The sequence below is a fragment of the Prionailurus bengalensis genome, chromosome D1 (assembly GCF_016509475.1).
Source record: "Prionailurus bengalensis isolate Pbe53 chromosome D1, Fcat_Pben_1.1_paternal_pri, whole genome shotgun sequence".
In the NCBI taxonomy this organism is placed as follows: domain Eukaryota; kingdom Metazoa; phylum Chordata; class Mammalia; order Carnivora; family Felidae; genus Prionailurus; species Prionailurus bengalensis.
In genome coordinates, this window is record NC_057346.1 from 6,773,232 (window position 1) to 6,794,546 (window position 21,315).

Sequence of the window (21,315 nt, forward strand, 5' to 3'; positions counted from 1 at the left end):
TTTTACTCTTTGTGGTGGGAACAAAGGGCAGTAGAACAGAAAAGCATTACTAAATTTGGATTAATAAAAAATGAATCTGAGGTCCAGCTTTACCACTTACTATGTGGTCTGAAGCAAGGTAGGTTCTGACTCTTTGACCTACTTTTTAATGGGATAAGACCAACTGTATTATTAGTTTTATGAAATAATTGAATAAAGTGAAGTATGTGAAAAGACTTCATAAAAAGGCCAAGGTTTCACTCTCGCCATTGTTATTCAACAAAGTATTGGAAGTCTTAGCCTCAGCAATCAGACAATGCAAAGGAATAAAAGGCATCCAAACTGGCCAGATGGAAGTCAGACTTTCACTCTTCACAGATGACATGATATTCTATATGGAAAACCATAAGGTTCCACCAAAAAACTGCTAGAACTGATCCATGAATTCAGCAAAATCACAGATTATAAAATCAAGAGATTCCACCAAAAAACTGCTAGAACTGATCCATGAATTCAGCAAAATCGCAGATTATAAAATCAACGCACAGAAATTGTTTGCTATCCTATACACCAATGAAGCAGCAGAAAGAGAAATCAAGGAATTGATCCCACTTACAATTGCACCAAAAACCATCAAGTACTTAGGAATAAACATAACCAAAGAAGTGAAAAATCTATACACTGAAAACTAGAGAAAGCTTATGAAAGAAATTGAAGAAGACACAAAAACATGGAAAAATACTCCATGCTCCTGGATCGGAAGAACAAACATTGTTAAAATGTTGATACTACCCAAAGCCACCTACATATTCAAGGCAATACCTATCAAAATAACACCAGCATTCTTCACAGAGCTAGAACAAACAATCTTAAAATTTGTATGGAACCAGAAAAGACCCCAAATAGCCAAAACAATCTCGAAAAAGAAAACCGAAGCTGGAGGCATCACAATCCCAGACCTCAAGCTATGCTACAAAACTATAATCATCAAGATAGTATGGTACTGGCACAAAAACAGACACTCAGATCAATGGAAAAGAAAAGAGAATCCAGAAATGGACCCACAACTGTATGTCCAACTAATCTTTGACAAAGCAGGAAAGAATATCCAATGGAATAAAGACAGTCTCCTCAGCAAGTGGTGCTAGGAAAATGGACAGCAACATGCAGAAGAATGAACCTGGACCACCTTCTTACACCATACACAAAAAAAAACTCAAAATGGATGAAAGACCTCAATGTAAGACAGGAAGCCATCAAAATCCTCGAGGACAAAGGCAAAAACCTCTTTGACTTCGGTCACAGCAACTTCTTACTCAACACATCTCTGGAGGTAAGGGAAACAAAAGCAAAAATGAACTATTGGGACCTCATCAAAATAAAAAAGCTTCTGCACAGTGAAGGAAACAATCGGCAAAACTAAAAAGCAAATGATGGAATGGGAGAAGATATTTGCAAACGACCTATCAGGTAAAGGGTTAGTATCCACAATCTATCAAGAGCTTCTCAAACTCAACACCCAAAAAAACAAATAATCCAGTGAAAAAATGGGCAAAAGACAGAATAGACACTTCTCCAAAGAAGACATCCAGATGGCCAACTGATGCAGGAAAAAATGCTCCACATCACTCATCATCAGGGAAATACGAATCAAAACCACAATGAGACACCACCTCACACCTGCCAGAATGGCTAACATTAACAACTCAAGCAACAACAGATGGTGACGAGGATGCGAGAAAGAGGATCTCTTTGGCACTGCTGGCAGGAATGCAAACTGGTGCAGCCACTCTAGAAAACAGTAAGGAGGTTCCTCAAAAAAATTAAAAATAGAACTACCCTATAACTCAGCAATTGCACTACTAGGTATTTATCCACAGGATACAGGTATGTGGTTTCGAAGGCGCACATGCACCCCGATGTTTATAGCCAGCACTATCGACAATAGCCAAAGTATGGAAAGAACCCAATGTCCATCGACAGATGAATGGATAAAGAAGATGTGGTATATATATACAATGGAGTATTACTCAGCAATCAAAAAGAATGAAATCTTGCCATTTGCAACTACGTGGATGGAAGTGGAGGGTATTATGCTAAGCGAAATTAGTCAGAGAAAGATAAATATCATATGGCTTTACTCATATGAGGAATTTACAATACAAAACAGATGAACATAAGGGAAGGGAAGCAAAAATAATATAAAAACGGGAGGGGGACAAAACATAACAGACTTTTAAAGAACAGAGAGTTGGAAGGGTTGTAGGAGGGGGATGGGCTAAATGGGTAAGGGGCATTAAGGCATCTACTCCTGAAATCATTATTGCACCATATGCTAACTTGGATGTAAATTAAACAATAAATAAATTAAGAAAAAGGGCCAAGGTTTCTATAAATGTTAGATACTCTTATCGTTATTTTACTATTAAAACAATAAAGGGGGGTGAGGTCAGCCTTGAATGGGAGACAACCAAGTAAAAACCATAACAAAAATACCCATGGCATGGCAGTTAAGAAATCAGAAAAAGCATTTAAAAACTATTCTCTCTCTTTTCTGAAATATCCTTCAAACAAAGACACAGGGCTAAGTACAGAAAGAACTTTGATCTCAAAGACTTCCTGAAAGGATTTCTGACTTTGAGACTCTAAATATTTGTTTGTGAAAATGCCAGTATTATTTATATTTACTCAAAAACAGCCTACTTAAAAAAAATCTGATAGTACCAATTTTAAGACATATTTTTATGCACTATTTTAGAAAGAACAGATTTCCAACAAAACAGTGATAAGCCATTGATTATAAGATACAACTAGGTATCAAGGAGGTTAAAATGTGGGAAAAAAATGCATTTTGCAATGAATGTAATAGTAAATAATCCCAAGAAGTGAATCCATTCTTGTTATTTTATTCATAATGTAAATATCCTGGTGTAATTCTTATTTAATTTTAATGGTTATTAGACACTCTTCCTTTTAAAAGGCATTTACCTTTTGCGTCTAGCAGGAGACATTACACTGGCTTGAGTTTTCCTTTCCTGAGGACCAGGAATGATACTTAAAGACTCTCCAGCTGTATTTCAAGAAAAAAAGTATTAAGTTAAGGACATGGAATAGTTTTCTAAACTTGAATTAATGGAATAAGCAGCATCACATACTGATTATTTTATATTAAATTCAGTTAGCATACACTGAATGCTTCACTATGTGCAAGGCACTGTAGAATATATTAGAATGAGTAATATCTATCGTTTGACTTCAGGTTTTTAAAAAAAAATTTTTTTTAAATGTTATTATTATTTATTCTTAAGCGAGATAAAGAAACAGAGCATAAGTGGGGGAGGGGCACAGAGAGAGAGGGAGACGCAGAATTCAAAGCAGGATGCAGGCTCTGAGCTGTCAGCACAGAGCCCGGCACAGGGCTCGAGCTCACAAACTGAGAGATCATGACCTGAGCTGAAGTCGGACGTTTGACTGACTGAGCCACCCAGGCGCCCCGAGATTCTACATTTTTGACAAGCTCCCAGGTAATACTGATACTTCTGGTCCACTGACCACCATTTGAACAGACAAGATTCAGATTATTTTCAGTATTTTGTCATTATAAACAGGCTCCCCTAGATTAAAAAAAAAATTTTTTTTTAACATTTATTCATTTTTGAGAGACAGAGTGCAGGTGGGGGGGTGGGGCAGAGAGAGAGGGGGACAGAATCTGAAGCAGGCTCCAGGCTCTGAGCTGCCAGCACAGAGCCTGAGGCGGGGCTCGAACCCAAGAACCATGAGACGTGACCTGAGCCAAAGTTGGACGCTCAACTGAGTCACTGAGGCGCCCCATTGTCTGACTTCAGGTTTTACAATTAAGTAGAACACAGTCTCAACAAAACATGGCAGATTGGAGGAAGTGTAAGAATTGTAAACTAAGTGTACACTAGAGTGCGTATATACTACATGTTTTTATCCAGAGGTGTAAAAAAGGTTGGAGAAGAGATGGAAATGAGGGAGGATGTCATGGATGGCAGTAAGTTTCAGCTGCACAGAAGAGAAAAGAAAACTTGTCTAAGTGAGACTGGCATCTGAATTTTAATCCCAACTCTGTTATTAAATAGCTTTTCGCCCCTTAGTATCAGGTGTTTTCAACCATTTCAAGTACATAACAAGCAAGCTATACTAGACGATCTCTAAGTGTACCTCCAGCTCTGTGATTCACAGAATATGAATGATTTTCAACATGTAGATAAAGATGGAGGTGAACTGGAAGAACACTGTTCGTTCTAGGAGACTGGCATGAACAAATATAAGGAGGCGGTCAAATTTACTGTGTATTACTTTTAAAATCAAATATAACACAAGTCTTTTCTATTAATGTAGAAAACGGAGAATTAGAAGAAAGTTCAAGGTTGGACCTCAGAATAGAGATAAGAATTCTAGATTAAAATGTTTTCTAAGTATAACAACATGCTCACTTTAAAACAAACTTACCCAAAGTCTGTTCCAGTTTATAGTACTTTACAATTTATAAAGACAGTAATATATCATCTATTTACACAATGTGATTAAAAACAAAACTCAGAGAACAAAATTTAAACTCACTGGCCACAGTGTCTTGTGACTGTGAATGGTTAACCACTACAAAATTTGACCTCACAGGAGCTGTAATCTGGCCAGCTGACCGGACAAGCTGTGTGGCTGTTGAAGGAGTAGTAGCAGGACATTGTCCTGAAAGATACGCTAAAGTCAGCAACTCTGAATTGACGGGAGCCGCTTGAGAAGCGAGCTTTCTCTGCCTTTTGATTTCTGCAATTCCACTTCTCGTTCGGACTGCAACACAGGAGAATTTAAAAAATTAACTCAGTGTCAGAGTGCTCTAGCAATTTTAACAAGTCTATGTGATACACATCCTACTATTTAATAACATGTTAGAGCTATAGATTGAAAAAGAGCCCTTGAAAGTAACAACTAAGTTTAGGTGTTAATTTCGTATGAAACAAACTAAAATGCATACAGTTGACCCTTGAACAACACAGGGGTTAAGAGCACCGACCCTTTGCACAGTCAAAAATCCAAATACAACTTCTGACTCCCCCCAGACTTTTTTTTTTTTTTTTTAATGTTTATTTATTTCTGACACAGAGAGAAACAGAGCACAAGGGGGGCAGGGGCAGAAAGCGAGGGAGACACAGAATCCTAAACAGGCTCCAGGCTCTGAGCTGTCAGCACAGAACCCGACGTGGGGCTCGAACTCATGAACGGTGAGATCGTGACCTGAGCCGAAGTCAGAAGCTTAACTGACTGAGCCACTCAGGCGCCCCTCCCCCCAGACTTTAACTACTGATAGCCTACTGGTGACCAGAAGCCTTACCGATAACCAACAATTGAACACATATTCTGTATGTTATATTATACTGTAGTCTTACAACAAAGTAGCCTTAGAGAAGAAAACGTGATTAACAAAGTCATTGGAAGCGAAGATACATTTATATTCCTGTACTGTATTTGTTTACAGAAAAAAATTGTGAATAAGTGAACCCACCCAGTTCAAAGCAGTGTGATTCAAGGGTCAACTGTATACACAAAGTTTATAAATCTATGAGTATATTTCTTTAGTAATTCATACTGATAACACCTCTACAAATTAAGAAACAAACCAATGAAATGAGAATTAAAGATATGAATACATTAGAGTCAATGAAAAAAAACAGGGAGTACTTCAAATGCTCTTTTCTACAATATAATTTCCTATTATGGTAATAACTATACTTCAAAGAGCAGTAGTTAAAAAAAATTTTTTTTTTAACGTTTATTTATTTTTGAGACAGGGAGAGACAGAGCATGAACGGGGGAGGGTCAGAGAGAGAGGGAGACACAGAATCTGAATCTGTGCTGAGCTGTCAGCACAGAGCCCGACGCGGGGCTCGAACTCACGGAGTGCGAGATCATGACCTGAGCCGAAGTCGGACGCTTAACCGACTGAGCCACCCAGGCGCCCCAAAGAGCGGTAGTTTAAACAAAATATATACTTAGCATAAATTTGACAGTTTAAGTCTGAATTAATGCTAAACATTATTTATAAAGCTGAATACCTACCTCTCTGACTGGCAACAAACCCTGGGGAACTTTGCATGCTCCTAACAAATAAAAGAGTTAGATGTTAAAAGATACGGTCTAGTTTATTAACAGTCAGACCTGAAGTAAACTGAATTAAAAGATAATAGACCTCTCTCAGATAAAAAAGATACGCACATTTTTTTGAGGGGTGACCAATCTTACTTGCTTTAGAAAGGTGGCATGTTAACACACTCACACACACCGAATTTTAATAATCAAGTTTTTATCCAATGCGGTAAGCGTTAGAGAACTCTGACATCCCATTTAGAATTCGACTTGACTTTAGGAAGTCTATATATTTAAGGAAGCCATGGATAAAATTCTGTAGTTATTAATTACCTTTTATCACTACAGTGATACCTTCACAAGGAAATTCTTCATTTCACATAGGACTCCATACATAAATACATCAGAATCCCGAAGTTAATTTCAAAGAATATCCTGCTTTTAACAAATTTACTACTTATAAAACTATTTTATCCAGTGTCTAACAAAGAAGGAAAACAAACAGGAAAGCAAACATATAAGAAAATTCACAGTATAAGGTGATTCTCCTTTTATTACGAACTGGTTACCCAATCACAGAAACTGCTCTCTTCCTGGGAAATCTGTTAAATTAGTCTCTATGAAAAAGAGCAATAAAACTTACTAAGTTGAAAAAGCATTTTTAATAACACACACACACCAATCTTGGAGAATATTTGACTAAGAGTCTTTTATTTTTATGTAGCATCTCAACAAAACATCTCAGTAACTTATAAATATTTATAGGTGCTAATTAAATTGTGAATGTCTTTCAAGATTATTTGAAAGGGGAGAAAAAAGTCAAGAAAGGGGGAATAAAGGTAAGAGAACCAAATAAGATGTGATAGAGTTAGACAGAAAGCATTTGAAGCCATTTCAGCAGTTTAAACTGGGAAGGAAATGAAGCCCCCTGCTGCATTTATGCTGAGTGTTCCACTTTCTCTGGGAGAAAGGGTAAGAAACTGTTTTCATATACACTCTAAAGTTAGGTAAGAGCTGTTTACCAGTAGGGCATTGCATGGCCATGACCTCGGTAAAAGGTGCATATTAGTACCATGAGAAAATTCCAAAATTAGAAGATTCCACAAGTAGCATTTTATTTAGGCTTGTTTCTTTACAGGGGAAGAACCAATGAGGCACGAATTCAACACATCAATTCTTTGCATGAGTAATGAAGATTCAACTGTGTAAGGAAATTCACACAAGGCTGGATTAGATTTATATTGTACCCAGAGAGCTGCCTCTAAATTGCTAAGGGACTTTGGGAATATCATTAAACATGTGTAAGTCTCAATTTCCTTATTTCTAAACATTTTATTAATTATGTATTTTATTTCAAATTATTCCAATAAAAAACAGGAATATCCATAACCTCTGGAGTAAATTTAAAATTAGATCAGTATTACAGAAGTGCACTGTGTGGGTCATAAGAAGATTTAAATCTGAAGAGCTTTCTGCATGTGTTTGCATTCCCAAATCATGATGCATGTTCTGATAACTTTACTATACAGGCTTTTTATTTATTACCTGATCTGGGAAAGCGTATGGTCTAACTTCTTCCACAGAGATGACATAATTGCTGGAACATCATTTGATGTTTCTAGGGAAGAAGAAAAGTTAATGAATATGGCTGAAGAAAACTCATCACTTAATTTGGTCACAAAATCGACAAGGAAAAAACCTTTTCTCTCAACTGTTGACCTTATGTTGGAAACTAGGAAATAAGCCTACTTTGTAAAATGACCTGCAAAGCTGTACTTCTTTCTTTTCTCAAGCCACTGACTATCCGACGCAATGAGTGGAAATGGACATCTGTAAAGTCTCTGAAGCTTTTTAAGAACGATTTTATATCTTCTTTGCATTAAATAAAAGACAAACTATTTTATTTCCTTTTTTTAAAAAAGATTTAAAAAAAATTTTAAATAATCTCTACACCCAACATGGTGAGCTCACAACCCTGAGATCGAGAGTCACATGCTCCACTGACTGAGCCAGCCAGGTGCCCCCGAAAGGACAAACTATCTTAAATGTGTTCTATTTGACAACATGTGACATTTAAAAGTGAATTAAAATAATGTGATTTATAATAAATTTCATAAAGGTTATGCAAACTCCTGTGAATATGGAAATTATTTTTCCACAACCAATTTTTTCATGTCCAAATTACCGTGATTGGCCAGCAACCCCTCAATAAAAGCACCACCGCTTACTATACTTAAGAGTTACAGGTAAAATTCCTGAGAACTGATTTTTTTTTTTTTTTTTTTTTAGCATATGCTCTTAAAGTCCACAGTGTTAGGGAACTTACAGGATATTTAAAATCTTTATCATATACTTACAAAAAACTCAAACCAGAGAAAGCTACCCAACATAAAAATGGGATTAAACGTTCATATTGCAATAGCATATAGTTTTTGATGTTATTTACACTGTAAAAATTCCTGTAGAGGGGCACCTGGGTGGCTCAGTTGGTTATGTATCAGGCTCTTTATTTTGGCTCAGGTCATGATCTCACGATTTGTGGGATCAAGTCCTGATTTAGGCTCTGTGCTGGCAGCACGGAGCCTGCTTGGGATTCTCCCTCTCCCCCCAACTCTCTGCCCCTCCCGAGCTCACACTCATTCTGTCTCAATGAAAGCATCTAGCACAAAGCTGCCTACAGACAAATACTCAATAAACATGAAGTATCTTTTCAATGCTATTGTTTTATGGTAATTCTTATTAATGTTCTGAGCTACAAAAATAATATTAGAGAATAAAACAATTTTAACTTTCCCCTTAAAATATTAACTTAGGCAAGTATTAATTTATATTCTGGTTAATATAAATCAGAATTTTATGACTGGGTCCTGTGTCCAGATTTAGACTACAAAGGACTTAAAATGTTATCTTGAAATTCTCTAACACGCAGCAATGCTGTTCATCAAGGCAGAGACCTACATTTAGTTTTATTTTTTACAAAATTTATTTTGTTACATTCATCAGCATTCAGATTTTTACAATTTCTCTATATAAATGCAAACTTTTTAATTAGGTATTTCCCAGTAAAACTTCTCTTATCGTAATGGAGATAAGTTTTTTGCTTTGTTTTGTTTTTTGAAAAGTTTTCTTTTGATTTGCAAGAGGCATTAATATCCTTTAAAAATTATTTCTACTTAAAAATTAAATAAAAAGAATCCCTGAACCTGAATTCTTACCTTTTGCTTTCATAGCTACATATTCATTCAGAATTGTTGTCAAGTTTTTTTCCAAACAAGGACTGAAAAGAAAAAAATCAAGCATTACAAAAATTGTGCAACACTGCCAATAATCTTCCACCATAGAACGTCTATATAACATTATAAAAGACCTGGATTTTTTGATGGGGGTGAAGAACAAGTTATCAAAAATAAAGAGTCACTTAAGTCAGGAGTTGCATCAAATCTTCCACAAGTCGAGAAAATTGCCTGTTTGAAATTAAAAAAAAATTTTATTTATTTATTTTGAGAGAGACAGGGAAGAGTGAGCAGGGGAGAGGCAGAGAGAGAGAGAGAGGGAGAGAGAGAATCTGAGGCAAGCTCTGCACCATCAGTGCAGAGGCTGACGTGTGGTTCAAACTCATGAACCATGAGACCATGACCTGAGCCCAAGCCAGAAGCTTAACTGACTGAGCCACCCAGGCACCCCAAGGACGTTGTCTGTTTGAATAAGACACTAAGACTATGTTTTTTTAGCTAAGATAGTCCAAAGGCAGAAAAGAAGTTTTCAGCTGCAAGGGAGGGATCCAGTCACCTAAGTTTTAAAACTGTAAGGACCCACTCCTAATCTGCCCTTTCTTCGACAAAAAATTCTTTTTAAAATATTAATTTTTGAGAGACAGAGAGAGAGAGAGAGAAATGTGAGTGCACAAGAGTGAGTGGGGAAGGGGCAGAGACAGGGAGACACAGAATCCGAAGCAGGCTAGAGGCTATGAGCTGTCGGCACAGAGCCTGAAGTGGGGCTTGAACCCACAAACTGTGAGACCATGACCTGAGTCAAAGTTGGTCATCTAACCCACTGAGTCACCCAGGTGCCCCACCCCCGCGACCACGACCATTCTTAATCTTATTTGTATGTTCTTTCTCACAGAGAAACCTGGCTCCCATTATCTACATTACATTTTCATTATTTGTTGAGAATGGCTAATTTAGTAGAACTCAGAGGGATTTATTTAAGATTCATTCACGCTTTTTGAGTCAACAGCATGTTTGCTTTTTGTTGTTTAGTAATATTCCATTCTATGGCTGTACCACAGTCTATCCGTTTATTGGCTAAAGGACAGCTTGGTTGTTTTCAGTTTTTGACCATCACAGATAAACATCAGTGTGCAGGCTTTTGTGTGAACATGTTTTGCAATTTACTTGGATTAAGTATCTGGGTGTATGAGTGCTGGGTCACATGGGGAACACATGTTTACCTTTATAAACAACTGCCAATTTGTTTTTCAAAGTGGTTGTATGATTTTACATTCTCAGCAGCAATAAATGTGAGTTCCTGCTGTTTTGCACCATTACTGCTAATGATCTGACAGTTTTTAAACTGTTCTTTACAGTAGCCATTCTAATATATATATGCTGGTATCTCTCTCTTTTTCTTAATGTTTCACTTATTCTTGAGAGACAGAGAGACAGACGATGAGCAGGGAAGGGGCAGAGTGAGCGAGGGACACAGAATTGGAACCAGACTCTAGGCTCTGAGCTGTTAGCATTGAGCCCCCGTGAGGCTCAAACTCACAAGCGGTGAGATCATGACCTGAGGCGAAGTCAGAGGCTGTACGGACTGAGGACTGAGCCATGGACGCACCCCTGTTGGTATCTCTTTAGAGTATTAATTTGCATTTTCCCAATGACAAATGATTTTGGAGTTTTTAAATTAGCTTATTGCCATCTTCAGATCCCTTGCCTTTTAAAAAGAATTTCTTTTTTGGGGCACCTGAGTGGCTCAGTTGGTTGAGTGCCCGACTTCGGCTCAGGTCATGATCTCACGGCTCATGAGTTCGAGATCAGCATGGGGCTCTGTGCTGACAGCTAAGAGCCTGGAGCCTGCTTCAGATTCTGTGTGTGTGTCTCTCTCTCTCTCTCTGCCTCTCCCCCACTCACTCACACTCTCTGTCTTCCTCAAAAATAAACATTAAAAAAATTAAAAAAAAAGAGATTTTCTTTTTAAAGAGGTTTTTTTTTTTTTTTTTTTTTTAATGTTTATTTTTGAGAGAGACAGAGAAAGAGACAGAGTAAGAGCAAGGGAGGGGAAGAAAGACAGAGAGAGAGACACAGAATCTGAAGCAGGCTCCAGACTCTGAGCTGTCAGCACAGAGCCCGATGTGGGGCTCGAACTCACGAACCATGAGATCATGACCTGAGCCGAGATCAAGAGTAGGATGCTTAACCAACTGAGCCCCCCAGGCACCCCCAAAATAATTTCATTAAAAAAATTTTTAATAGTTTTTAAAAGGGTGTTCTGGGTACAAATCCTTTATCACATAACTGATAATGTAAATTTTTTTGTCCAGCCTATGGTTGGTCATTCTTTGAACAGTCTATTGTACAGCAAAATTTTTAAATTTTTAGGAAGTTTAATTTACCAATTTTTCCTTTTTGTCAGTGTCATACTTAAAACTCACCATCATATCCAAGTTAACATAATAAATTTTCTCCTGAAAAGTCTTATAGTTCTATGCTGTACATTTGGTCTATTATCCATTTTGGTAGTCTTTGTATGATGTATGTGTAGAGAATCTTTTTTTGAATCTGCATGATTATTGCTCTATCTCCATTTGTTGATAAATTACCATCTCCAGTGAATTCCCTTTGTACTTCAATCACAAATCAGTTTTGCATGGGTCTACACTGGGCTCTATTCTGTTCCACTGATGTAAGTGCCAAACCTCTCCCTAACATCACCGGATCATGATGACCAGAACTCATTAACAAGTCTTACAATTAAGTAACAGGACTCTTCCAACTTATCCTTTTTAAGAATGGTTTGGAGTATTCTAGTCCCTTTGCTTTTCCACATGAAATTTAGAAATCAGCTTGTTGCTATCTATAAAAATGCTTATGGGGATTTTAATTGTAATGAATCTATAGATCAAAATGGGGAGAATGGACATCTTAAATGAGTGCACTATCTTTGATATTCTCTAGCAGTTTTACTTGTCTTTTCAGGTTTCCTCCACAGAAAAGAATGTTGTTTGTGACAGCTGAAATGAATCTAAGGAGGCATGTTTAAATTAACAAAATAATATGTCAAATAACGTGGTTACAAAATACACCCACTGTATTCCCAATGATGCTCTGTTGGTCTAGTAATCTTTTTTTTTTTTAAATGTTTATTTATTTTTGAGAGAGAGAGAGACGGAGACAGAGACAGACTGTGAGCAGGGGAGGGGCAGAGACAGAAGGAGACACAGAATACGAAGAGGCTCCAGGCTCTGAGCTGTCAGCACAGCTGAAGTGACAACAAAGATAACAAAATACCTGTTTTTTATTTATCTAAAGTAAGCAACCAGATGCAGGAAAAAATTGGTTAACTGTAAGACACTATATAGCAGGTGGCTTAAATAATAGGCATTTCTTATTCTGGAGGCCAGCGAGTCCAAGGTCAAGGTGCCAGCCAATTCAGTTCCTGGTGAGGGCCACCTTCCTGGCTTCTAGACATCGCCTCTGTGCTTATTCAAGGAGAGAGATCTCTCTCTTCCACTTCTTACAAAGGCAATAATCACAACACATGAGGCCCAACCTCACGACCCAATCTAAACCTAATTAATTCTCAAAGATCCCACTACCAAATAGCATCACACTGGTGATGGGGTTTCAACATATGCATCTTGAGGGACACAAATATTTTAGTCCATAGCAAGCAGAAAACAAGTGAGCCTCAAGACAAACAGTAGTGGAATTAATTAGAAATGAGAGAGTCATTTTGAAACTGATTCTTAGAGGCAAAGTTGTAATTGTGTGAAATAAATGTGTGAAAAGAAGAGTTGGCCTTCTCTGGGTCTTTCCACTCATGCATGAATACTATCAAATCTTTGCGAATTCTGATACTGCTAATGAGCTGATTTTAAGACTGTGTTTACAGTCTCTCATGTTGGCCAGTGAGGAAATATTTCCTGTAAGGAACATCACTCACCAGTAAGCAGGCTGGGATAAAACCTTCATCTGTACAATGTTCGGCATATTCTTTTAAATTTGAACTTTCCAAAATAAAAGTCTGGCAGGTAGAAGTGAGGTTTTCCTGTTGCAAGTAACCTAAATGAAAAACAGAAGTTTAGGTGATGCCAGTAAGCTTCTCTATTTTTACCAAAATGCTGTTGAAATGCTACAGCAGTTTCATATCACAAATGAACCCTTAGGTAGAATGTGCTGGGATTCTGCAGCCTTGCCCAGAACCACCAGTATGGGCTTCAGTACAAAGTAGTCTTCATAGAATAGATGGCTGTTTGATGGAAAAAACTCCAGGTAAACGAGAAATATAAGGTGTCTGATAAACAGCAACCAACACCCAGTAATGCTTAGAAGAGAATAAAATAATGATCAATAACAGGAGAACTAATAAGGAAATGATAAATGTTCTTCTACTCCATGAACTCCATACTCACAAGGATGGCATAGAGTATAAATTAACTTACTGGCTTATCAAAAAATACTATATTCTCCTAAAATTGCTACTTACTTGTACATTTCACTTATTTGCCTGCTGGTTTAAGAGAAAAATGAACAAAAGACCTACTTTTCAAGAAAGGCAAGAACGGCACTCTTTTGATTTTTAATTTATGCCCTTTGGGAGTCAAAACACTATTTCAACAAGAACTTTATTAGCATTTACATCTAACCAACATTTATGGAACAATCTTACGTATCAGTGCTTGGTACTTGCACACATACGACCTGACTAGCAGTCAGTCTATCCTTGCTGTTTTGTTTCTTAGCATTACCAACCACTAAAAAAAGGTAGTATAATACAGAAAGAACATTGGATAGGATCCTGGGAGACCAGGTTCTTCTTCCATTCTGTTAAAATAAGCATTGTGAATATAGGGCAAAAAAAATCACTTATATTCTGCAGAACTAAGGTGCTTCATGTATAAAACATCACACTTGCCTTGACTTGTGGATCGAAGCTGGTGAAATTAAACCCTTGTGTAAAGCCCTTTGATCATGTGTAAAGCCCTTCCATCACTTCCTGTATCTCTCAGTTTAAATTTCTAAAATCTCAGCAGTTTCAGTAGGAATGGCAACATAAGGACCTCCAAAAATCCTCTCGTCCATAAAAGAAATGAGAACGCTAGCACAAATTATTAAAAAAAGGTCACAAAACTCTGAATATAATCAAAGTTTTGAGAGCATTTAAGAAAAATAGATGAACATCACGTATAATGAACACCTTGGCACTTAAACTAGCTCTATTCCCATGATCATCTCCCTAGCTGAGCAATATATACTTGAAAGTCAATAGCCTGCAATCACAATTAAAACAAACAGCCTAGCAGCCAATGGAGGGGCTGGATATGCTGGAATTTTTCCAAAGACTCATTTCCAGAAATTGTCATAATGTGATCTGTGTGAAAATTCCCTGTAAAACTCTGGTTGCATGGCTTGTCTCTGAGATGAATCCGAATTTACCCAGTGCAAAGAAACTTCTTTAAGATGTTTGCTTAAAACTACCGGCACGAATTGCTAAACACTACGGCTGCCTGTGACAGAAGAGTAGGACAAACAAGCTAACTCAAAAAAGTTAAAAGGAAAAAAAAAAGCTGGGGCATGAAGAGTACATGGCAGGCTATGAAGAGCTAGGATATATTCCTGAGATAGTAGGAGGCCACGTGCAACTGTAGGGCAATGTGCATACTCAGAATATACGTGACAAGGTCCCAAGCCCTCGCCTCTGGCTTACTAGGTAAGGCTCTGCGGAAGCAGGAAGTGAAAGCTCAGGCAGAGTCGTCAATGGTTTAGCTGAATGTTGAAGTGTGCCCAATATACACACAGCCCCTTGGTAAACAAAGGAAGACCAACTGACAGCAAGCATTTAAAAAATGAAAAAAAAGGCAGGGGGATGGGGGCGCTTCAGAGGCTTAGCCAGTTAAGCGTCCAACTTCAGCTCAGGTCATGATCTCACAGCTTGTGAGTTCGAGTCCCGCTTTGGGCTCTGGGCTGACAGCTCAGAGCCTGAAGCCTGCTTCGATTTCTGTGTCTCTTGCTGTCTCTGGACCTCCCCTGCTCAAGCTCTGGCTCTCCCTCTCTCTCTCTCAAAAATAAATACACATTAAAAAAAATAAATTTAGGGGCACCTGGGTGGCGCAGTCGGTTAAGCGTCCGACTTCAGTCAGGTCACGATCTCGCGGTCCGTGAGTTCGAGCCCCGCGTTAGGCTCTGGGCTGATGGCTCAGAGCCTGGAGCCTGTTTCCGATTCTGTGTCTCCCTCTCTCTCTGCCCCTCCCCCGTTCATGCTCTGTCTCTCTCTGTCCCAAAAATAAATAAACGTTGAAAAAAAAATTAAAAACAAAAAAACAAAAAAAAAAATAAATTTAAAAAATGAAAAAAATCATTCTCCAATCATAGGATATAAATTTAAAGACTATAGACCTCACAGAATTAGTTCAGGCAGCAGTTCACAGCCACTACTGAAGCAATAAAGTGCAGTAACAAAGAGAGTCTGATTATAAGAGTTGTCACATTATATTATTTAAAACGTCAAATTTTCAACAAAAAATTATGAGACACGCACAGAAACAAGAAAGTATGCCTCATATGCAAGGGGAAATAAAAGTAGTCAACAGACATCATTCCTAAGGAAACCAAGACACTATAGTTAAAACTTTTAAAAAGTCAGCTATTTTAAATAAGTTCAGAGAATTAAAGAAAACTATTCATAAATAGTTATGAGAGCATAACTAAAAAGGTTATGAGAGCAATGTTTCACCAAACAGAAATAAGACAGAAATTCTACAAAAAGCATAAACAAAATAAAAACCAAGTAGAAATTCTAGAGTTGAAAAGTAGAACTAAAATGAAAAATTCTCTAGAGGGGGGCTCAACAGATTTGAGGCAGATGAAAGAATTAGTGAACCTGAACACAGATCAAATGATCTGTATCCAGCATAAGGAACAAAAACAAATAGGATCGCGAAAAGTGAACAGAATCCCCGGGAGCTGTGGGGTATCATCAGCTGTACCAAGACACGCATTATCAAAGTCCCAAGAGAAGAGACACAGAAAAAAGCAAAAAGACTATTTGAAGAAATAATGTACAAATAATGAACCTCCAAAATTTTTGGAAACACGTTAATCTATTCATGCAGGAAGGTCAATAAACTCCAAGTGGGATCAAGTGAAAGAAATCCACACCTAGACACAGCATATTCAAACTGTCAAAACACCAAGAGAGAATCTTGAAATCAGAAACAGCTCATCACATACAAGCAATCCGCAGTAGGATTAATGGCTTTTTCTCATTAGAAACCACAGAGACCACAGGCAGGAAGATGACACACACAAAATGCTAACAAAAAAGTCAACCAAGACCAGCAAAACTCCTTCAAATTGGACAAATTAAGATATTTCCACATTAACAAAACAAAACAAAACCCAGATGCACTGTTGCTAGCAGACTCACTCTATAAGAAATATTAAAGGGAAACCTAGGGGAGCCCCTAGGGTGGCTCATTTGGTTGGGCATCTGATTCTTGATTTTGGCTCAGGTCATGATCCCCGGATTGTGGGATTGAGCCCCATGTCGGGCTCCATGCTGACTGTGGAGCCTGTTTCATATTCCTTCTCTCAGGGCGCCTAGATTGCTCAGTCGGTTAAGTGTTTGACTTCAGCTCAGGAGGTCATGATCTCGCAGTCTGTGAGTTCCAGCTCCACATGGGGCTCTGGGCTGTCAGCACAGAGCCTGCTTCAGATCCCCTGTCTCCCTCTCTCTCTCTGCCCCTCACCCACTCACTCTCCCTCTTCTAGAAATAAACACTTAAATAATGGATTACAATAAAAGGATGGAAAAAGATACACCATTCATACAGGAACTAAGAGCTGAAGAGGCTACACTGAATCAGACAAAGTAAGACAAACATTGTTAGTAGGGGCAAAGATGGCGAAAAAATATCCAATCATTCAAAAGATACACAAAACACAAAGGAGACACTCACAAAAGTGCAACAAGAACTAGACAATTCAATAAAAGTTATACACTTCAAAAAAGTCTCACTTTCAATAATGAATAGACAACTAGAGAGTTCAATAAGGAAACAGAAGACTTGAACACTATAAACCAACTAGACCTAACTTCTACAGTGTACTACACCCAACGATAGCCGAATATACATTCTTCTCAGGTGTATGTGAACATCTTCCAGGATAAACTATGTATTAGGACGTATAATAAATTTAAAAATTGATGGAAATTATATAGAGGATACTCTCTGACCCTAACAGAATGAAATTAGAAATCAATAATAAGAAATTCATAAATATGCAGAAATTTTTTAAAAAGTTTTTTAACGTTTATTTATTTTTGAGAAAGAGAGAGTGCAAAAGGGGGAGGTGGGAGGGAGACACAGAATCCAAAGCAGGCTCCAGGCTCTGAAGTGTCAGTACAGAGTGAACGTGGGGCTTGAACCCACGAATCCTGCGATCACCTGAGGTGAAGTCAGACGCTCAAACGACTGAGTCAACCAGGCGCCCCACAAATACTCAGAAATTAAACAACACTCTCTTAAATAATCAAAGCATCAAAGAAGAAAACAAAACGAGACAGTATTTTGAGATAAACAAAAACAAAAATGCAACATGCTAAAACAGGATACAACTACAGCAGTGCTTAGTGGCATATTTATAGCTTTAAATACCTGTTTTTTGTTTTTTTTTCAAAGCAGACTTCACGTCCAGCTCAGGGCCCAACGCAGGGATTGAACTCATGACTCTGAGATCAAGACTTGAGCTTACATCAAGAGTCAGACGCTGGGTTAACTCAACAACACAGGCGTCCCAGTAAATACCTGTATTTAAAAGATAAAATCCTGGGGGTGCATGGGTGGCTCAATCAGTTGAGCAACTGACTCCTGATTTTGGCTTGGGTCATGGTCCCATGTTTCATGGCTCTGTGCTGACAGTCTGGAGCCTGCTTGGGATTTTCTCTCTCCCTCCCTCCCTCCCTCTGCCCCTCCTGCATGTACTCTTTTCAAAATAAATAAATAAAAACTTAAAAAAAAGATAAAATATCTCAAACCAATACCCTATCCTTCCATTTTATAAACTAGAAGAGCAAACTAAACCCAAAAGAAAGCAGAAGAAAGAAAATAGAGTAGAAAAAAAAAATGAAACAGAGAATAACAAAAGAGACAAATCTATGAAACTAAAAGTTGATTCTCTGAAAAGACTAACAAAAATCAACAAATCTGTAATGAGACTGATAAAGAAGACTTAAATTCCTATATTCAGAAATGAAAAGGGGGGACATTACTATTAAATTACAGAAATAAACTGGATTATAAAGGGATACTATGAATAGTTGTATGTACTATGAACAATTTAGAGAGCCCAGGTAAAACAGATACTTCTTACAGAGACATTAAACGGACTCAAGAAAGAAGAGAAAATCTGAACAGACTTAAAACAAGTAAAGAGATTTAACTGTAATAAAGAATCTTTTCACAAAGAAAAACCTACGATCAAATGGCCTCACTGGTGAATTCTATCAAACACTAAAAAAATTTCACCAACTCTTTTAAAAAAGGTAATAAATAAATAAAAGAGAGATTTGCCAATTCAGTTGCTAGTGGTGGTAATAATCTGATAATAAAACCAGACAATAACATCACAAGAAAACTACACACCAATATCCCCCATGAGAAAGTAGATGTAATAATTCTCAACATAATACTAACAAAATAAATTCAGTCACATTTAAAAATGATTATATACCATGACAAAGTACAGTTGTGCCAGAAATGCAAGACCAGTTCAATAAAACAAAAATAAACCCATGTAACACACGATATTAAATATCTAGTAGCCATTACCCTATATATTAATAAAGAACAAAACCATGTTATCTCATAAGATGCAGAAAAACCATGACAAATTCCAGTATCTTTTCATGATGCATATATTAGGAATATAAGGGAATTTCTTCAACCTGATAAAGGCATCTATGAAAATCCCACAGGTAACATATCACATCTCAAGGGTGAAAGAGTCAAAGCTTCCCCCATAAGATCACAGACAAGATGATGCCTGCTCTTGCCATTTCAATGCAACACTGTACTAGAGGTTCTAGCTTGGGCAATTAGGAAAGAAAATAAAATAAAAAGCATCCAGATTGGAAAGGAAAAAAATCAAATATCCCCATTCGCAGATGATATGATGTCTTAAATAAGAAAATTTAAGGAATCCATGTACACAGAAAAACTATTAAAGTCAATAAATGACTTCAGTAAAGCTGCAGAATACATGATGAATATGCAAAATTTAACTGCATTTCTATATACTTGCAATGAGCAATGAATTTCAAAAATGAAATTAAAAAAAGTTTCATTTACAACAGCATCAAAAAGAATAAAACAGGAATAAGTTTAGCAAAAGAAGGAAATTATACTAAAAACTAAAATACCACTCAAAGATATTAAAGACTAAAGAAATGGATAGATATACCTTGTTAATGGATTAGAAGAGTTAATATTATTGAGATGTCAATACTCTCAGACTCAACATAATCTCTATCAAAATTTTAGTTGTCTTTTGTGCAGAAATTCACAAACTGATCCTAACATCCATAATACAAGGGACACAGAGTAGTTAAAACAATCTTCAAGATGAAATAGCTGGTGGAGAAACACCCATTTCAAAATATACTACTATGTAATAGTAATCAAGCTAATATGTTACAGGCATAAGGACAGACACATAGATCAATGGGACAGAATTCACAATCCAGACATTTATGGTCAACTGATTTTCAGAAACAGCACCAAGTCAACTCAATGGGGGAAATAGTCTTTACAACTGATGCTGGGAGAACTGGATACCCACATGCAAAAGAATGAAGTTGGATCCTCATGCCTCATGCCAAATATAAAAATTAACTAAAAATATGGGGCACCTGGGTGGCGCAGTCGGTTAAGCGTCCGACTTCAGCCAGGTCACGATCTCGCGGTCCGTGAGTTCGAGCCCCGCGCCGGGCTCTGGGCTGATGGCTCAGAGCCTGGAGCCTGTTTCCGATTCTGTGCCTCCCTCTCTCTCTGCCCCTCCCCCGTTCATGCTCTGTCTCTCTCTGTCCCAAAAATAAATAAACGTTGAAAAAAATAAATTAAAAAAAAAATAAAAATAAAAATAGGTCAAAGATGTAAGTTTAAGAGCAAAATCCATAAAAGTCTTAGAACAAAACAGAGGTGTAAATATTTCTGACATCAGATTAGGTAATGGTTTCTTAGTTATGACATTTAAAGAACAAGCAACCAAAGAAAAAATTAGATGAAATGAATTTCACCAAAATTAAAAACAATTTGTGCTTTCAATGAAAAGACAATGGATGAAACGGAAGAAAATATGTGCAACTCATCTACCTGATAAGGAACCACAATCCAGAATTTATAAAGAACAAACCATTAAGCACCCGAGAAGAGGCTCAACTTCATTAGTAATTAGGAAAATTTAAAACCAAAACTACAATGGGATACACCAATTCATACCACTAGGATAGCCAGAATTAAGACAGTCGTGAATATTGGCAAAGATGTGATGAAACTGGAAATCTCATACACTGCTGGTAGGAACTTAAAGTAGTACAAAATCGTTAGAAAATTCCTTGTGAAGTTCTCAGAAATATTAAACATAGAATTACCAAATGACCAAGTGATTCTACTAAGGTATATGTAAGAGAGCTGAAACAGTATGTCCAAACAAAACTTGTACGAGTGCTCACAGCATTTTTCTTAATATCCAAAAAGTGGAAACAACTTAAATGTCCATCAGTGAATGGACAAAATGTGGAATATCCATACAATGGAACAGTATTCAGCCATGCAAAGTACTACTTCCACTTGCTGCAACATGGATGAATCCTGAAAACATTACATTCTAGAAGTCAGATACAAAAGATCACGTATCGTATACGGTAAAACCTTGGATTGCAGCAGTAAGCTCACACATTGTATGCAGTAAAACCTTGGATAACTTGTTCTGCAAGTGTTCTGTA

The 21,315-nt window shown here is 37.3% G+C and overlaps 1 protein-coding gene across 1 annotated transcript in view; it reads right to left on the reverse strand.

The window, feature by feature from the left end:
• The window catches only part of LOC122482920 (protein NPAT), a 53,211-nt gene that overhangs the window by 21,340 nt on the left and 10,556 nt on the right, over positions 1-21,315 (reverse strand). Inside the window, 7 exon segments of the mRNA XM_043579254.1 lie at positions 2,968-3,049; positions 4,567-4,794; positions 6,061-6,101; positions 7,633-7,705; positions 9,303-9,351; positions 9,353-9,364; positions 13,255-13,373. Of these exon segments, the coding sequence (XP_043435189.1) occupies positions 2,968-3,049; positions 4,567-4,794; positions 6,061-6,101; positions 7,633-7,705; positions 9,303-9,351; positions 9,353-9,364; positions 13,255-13,373 (604 nt within the window).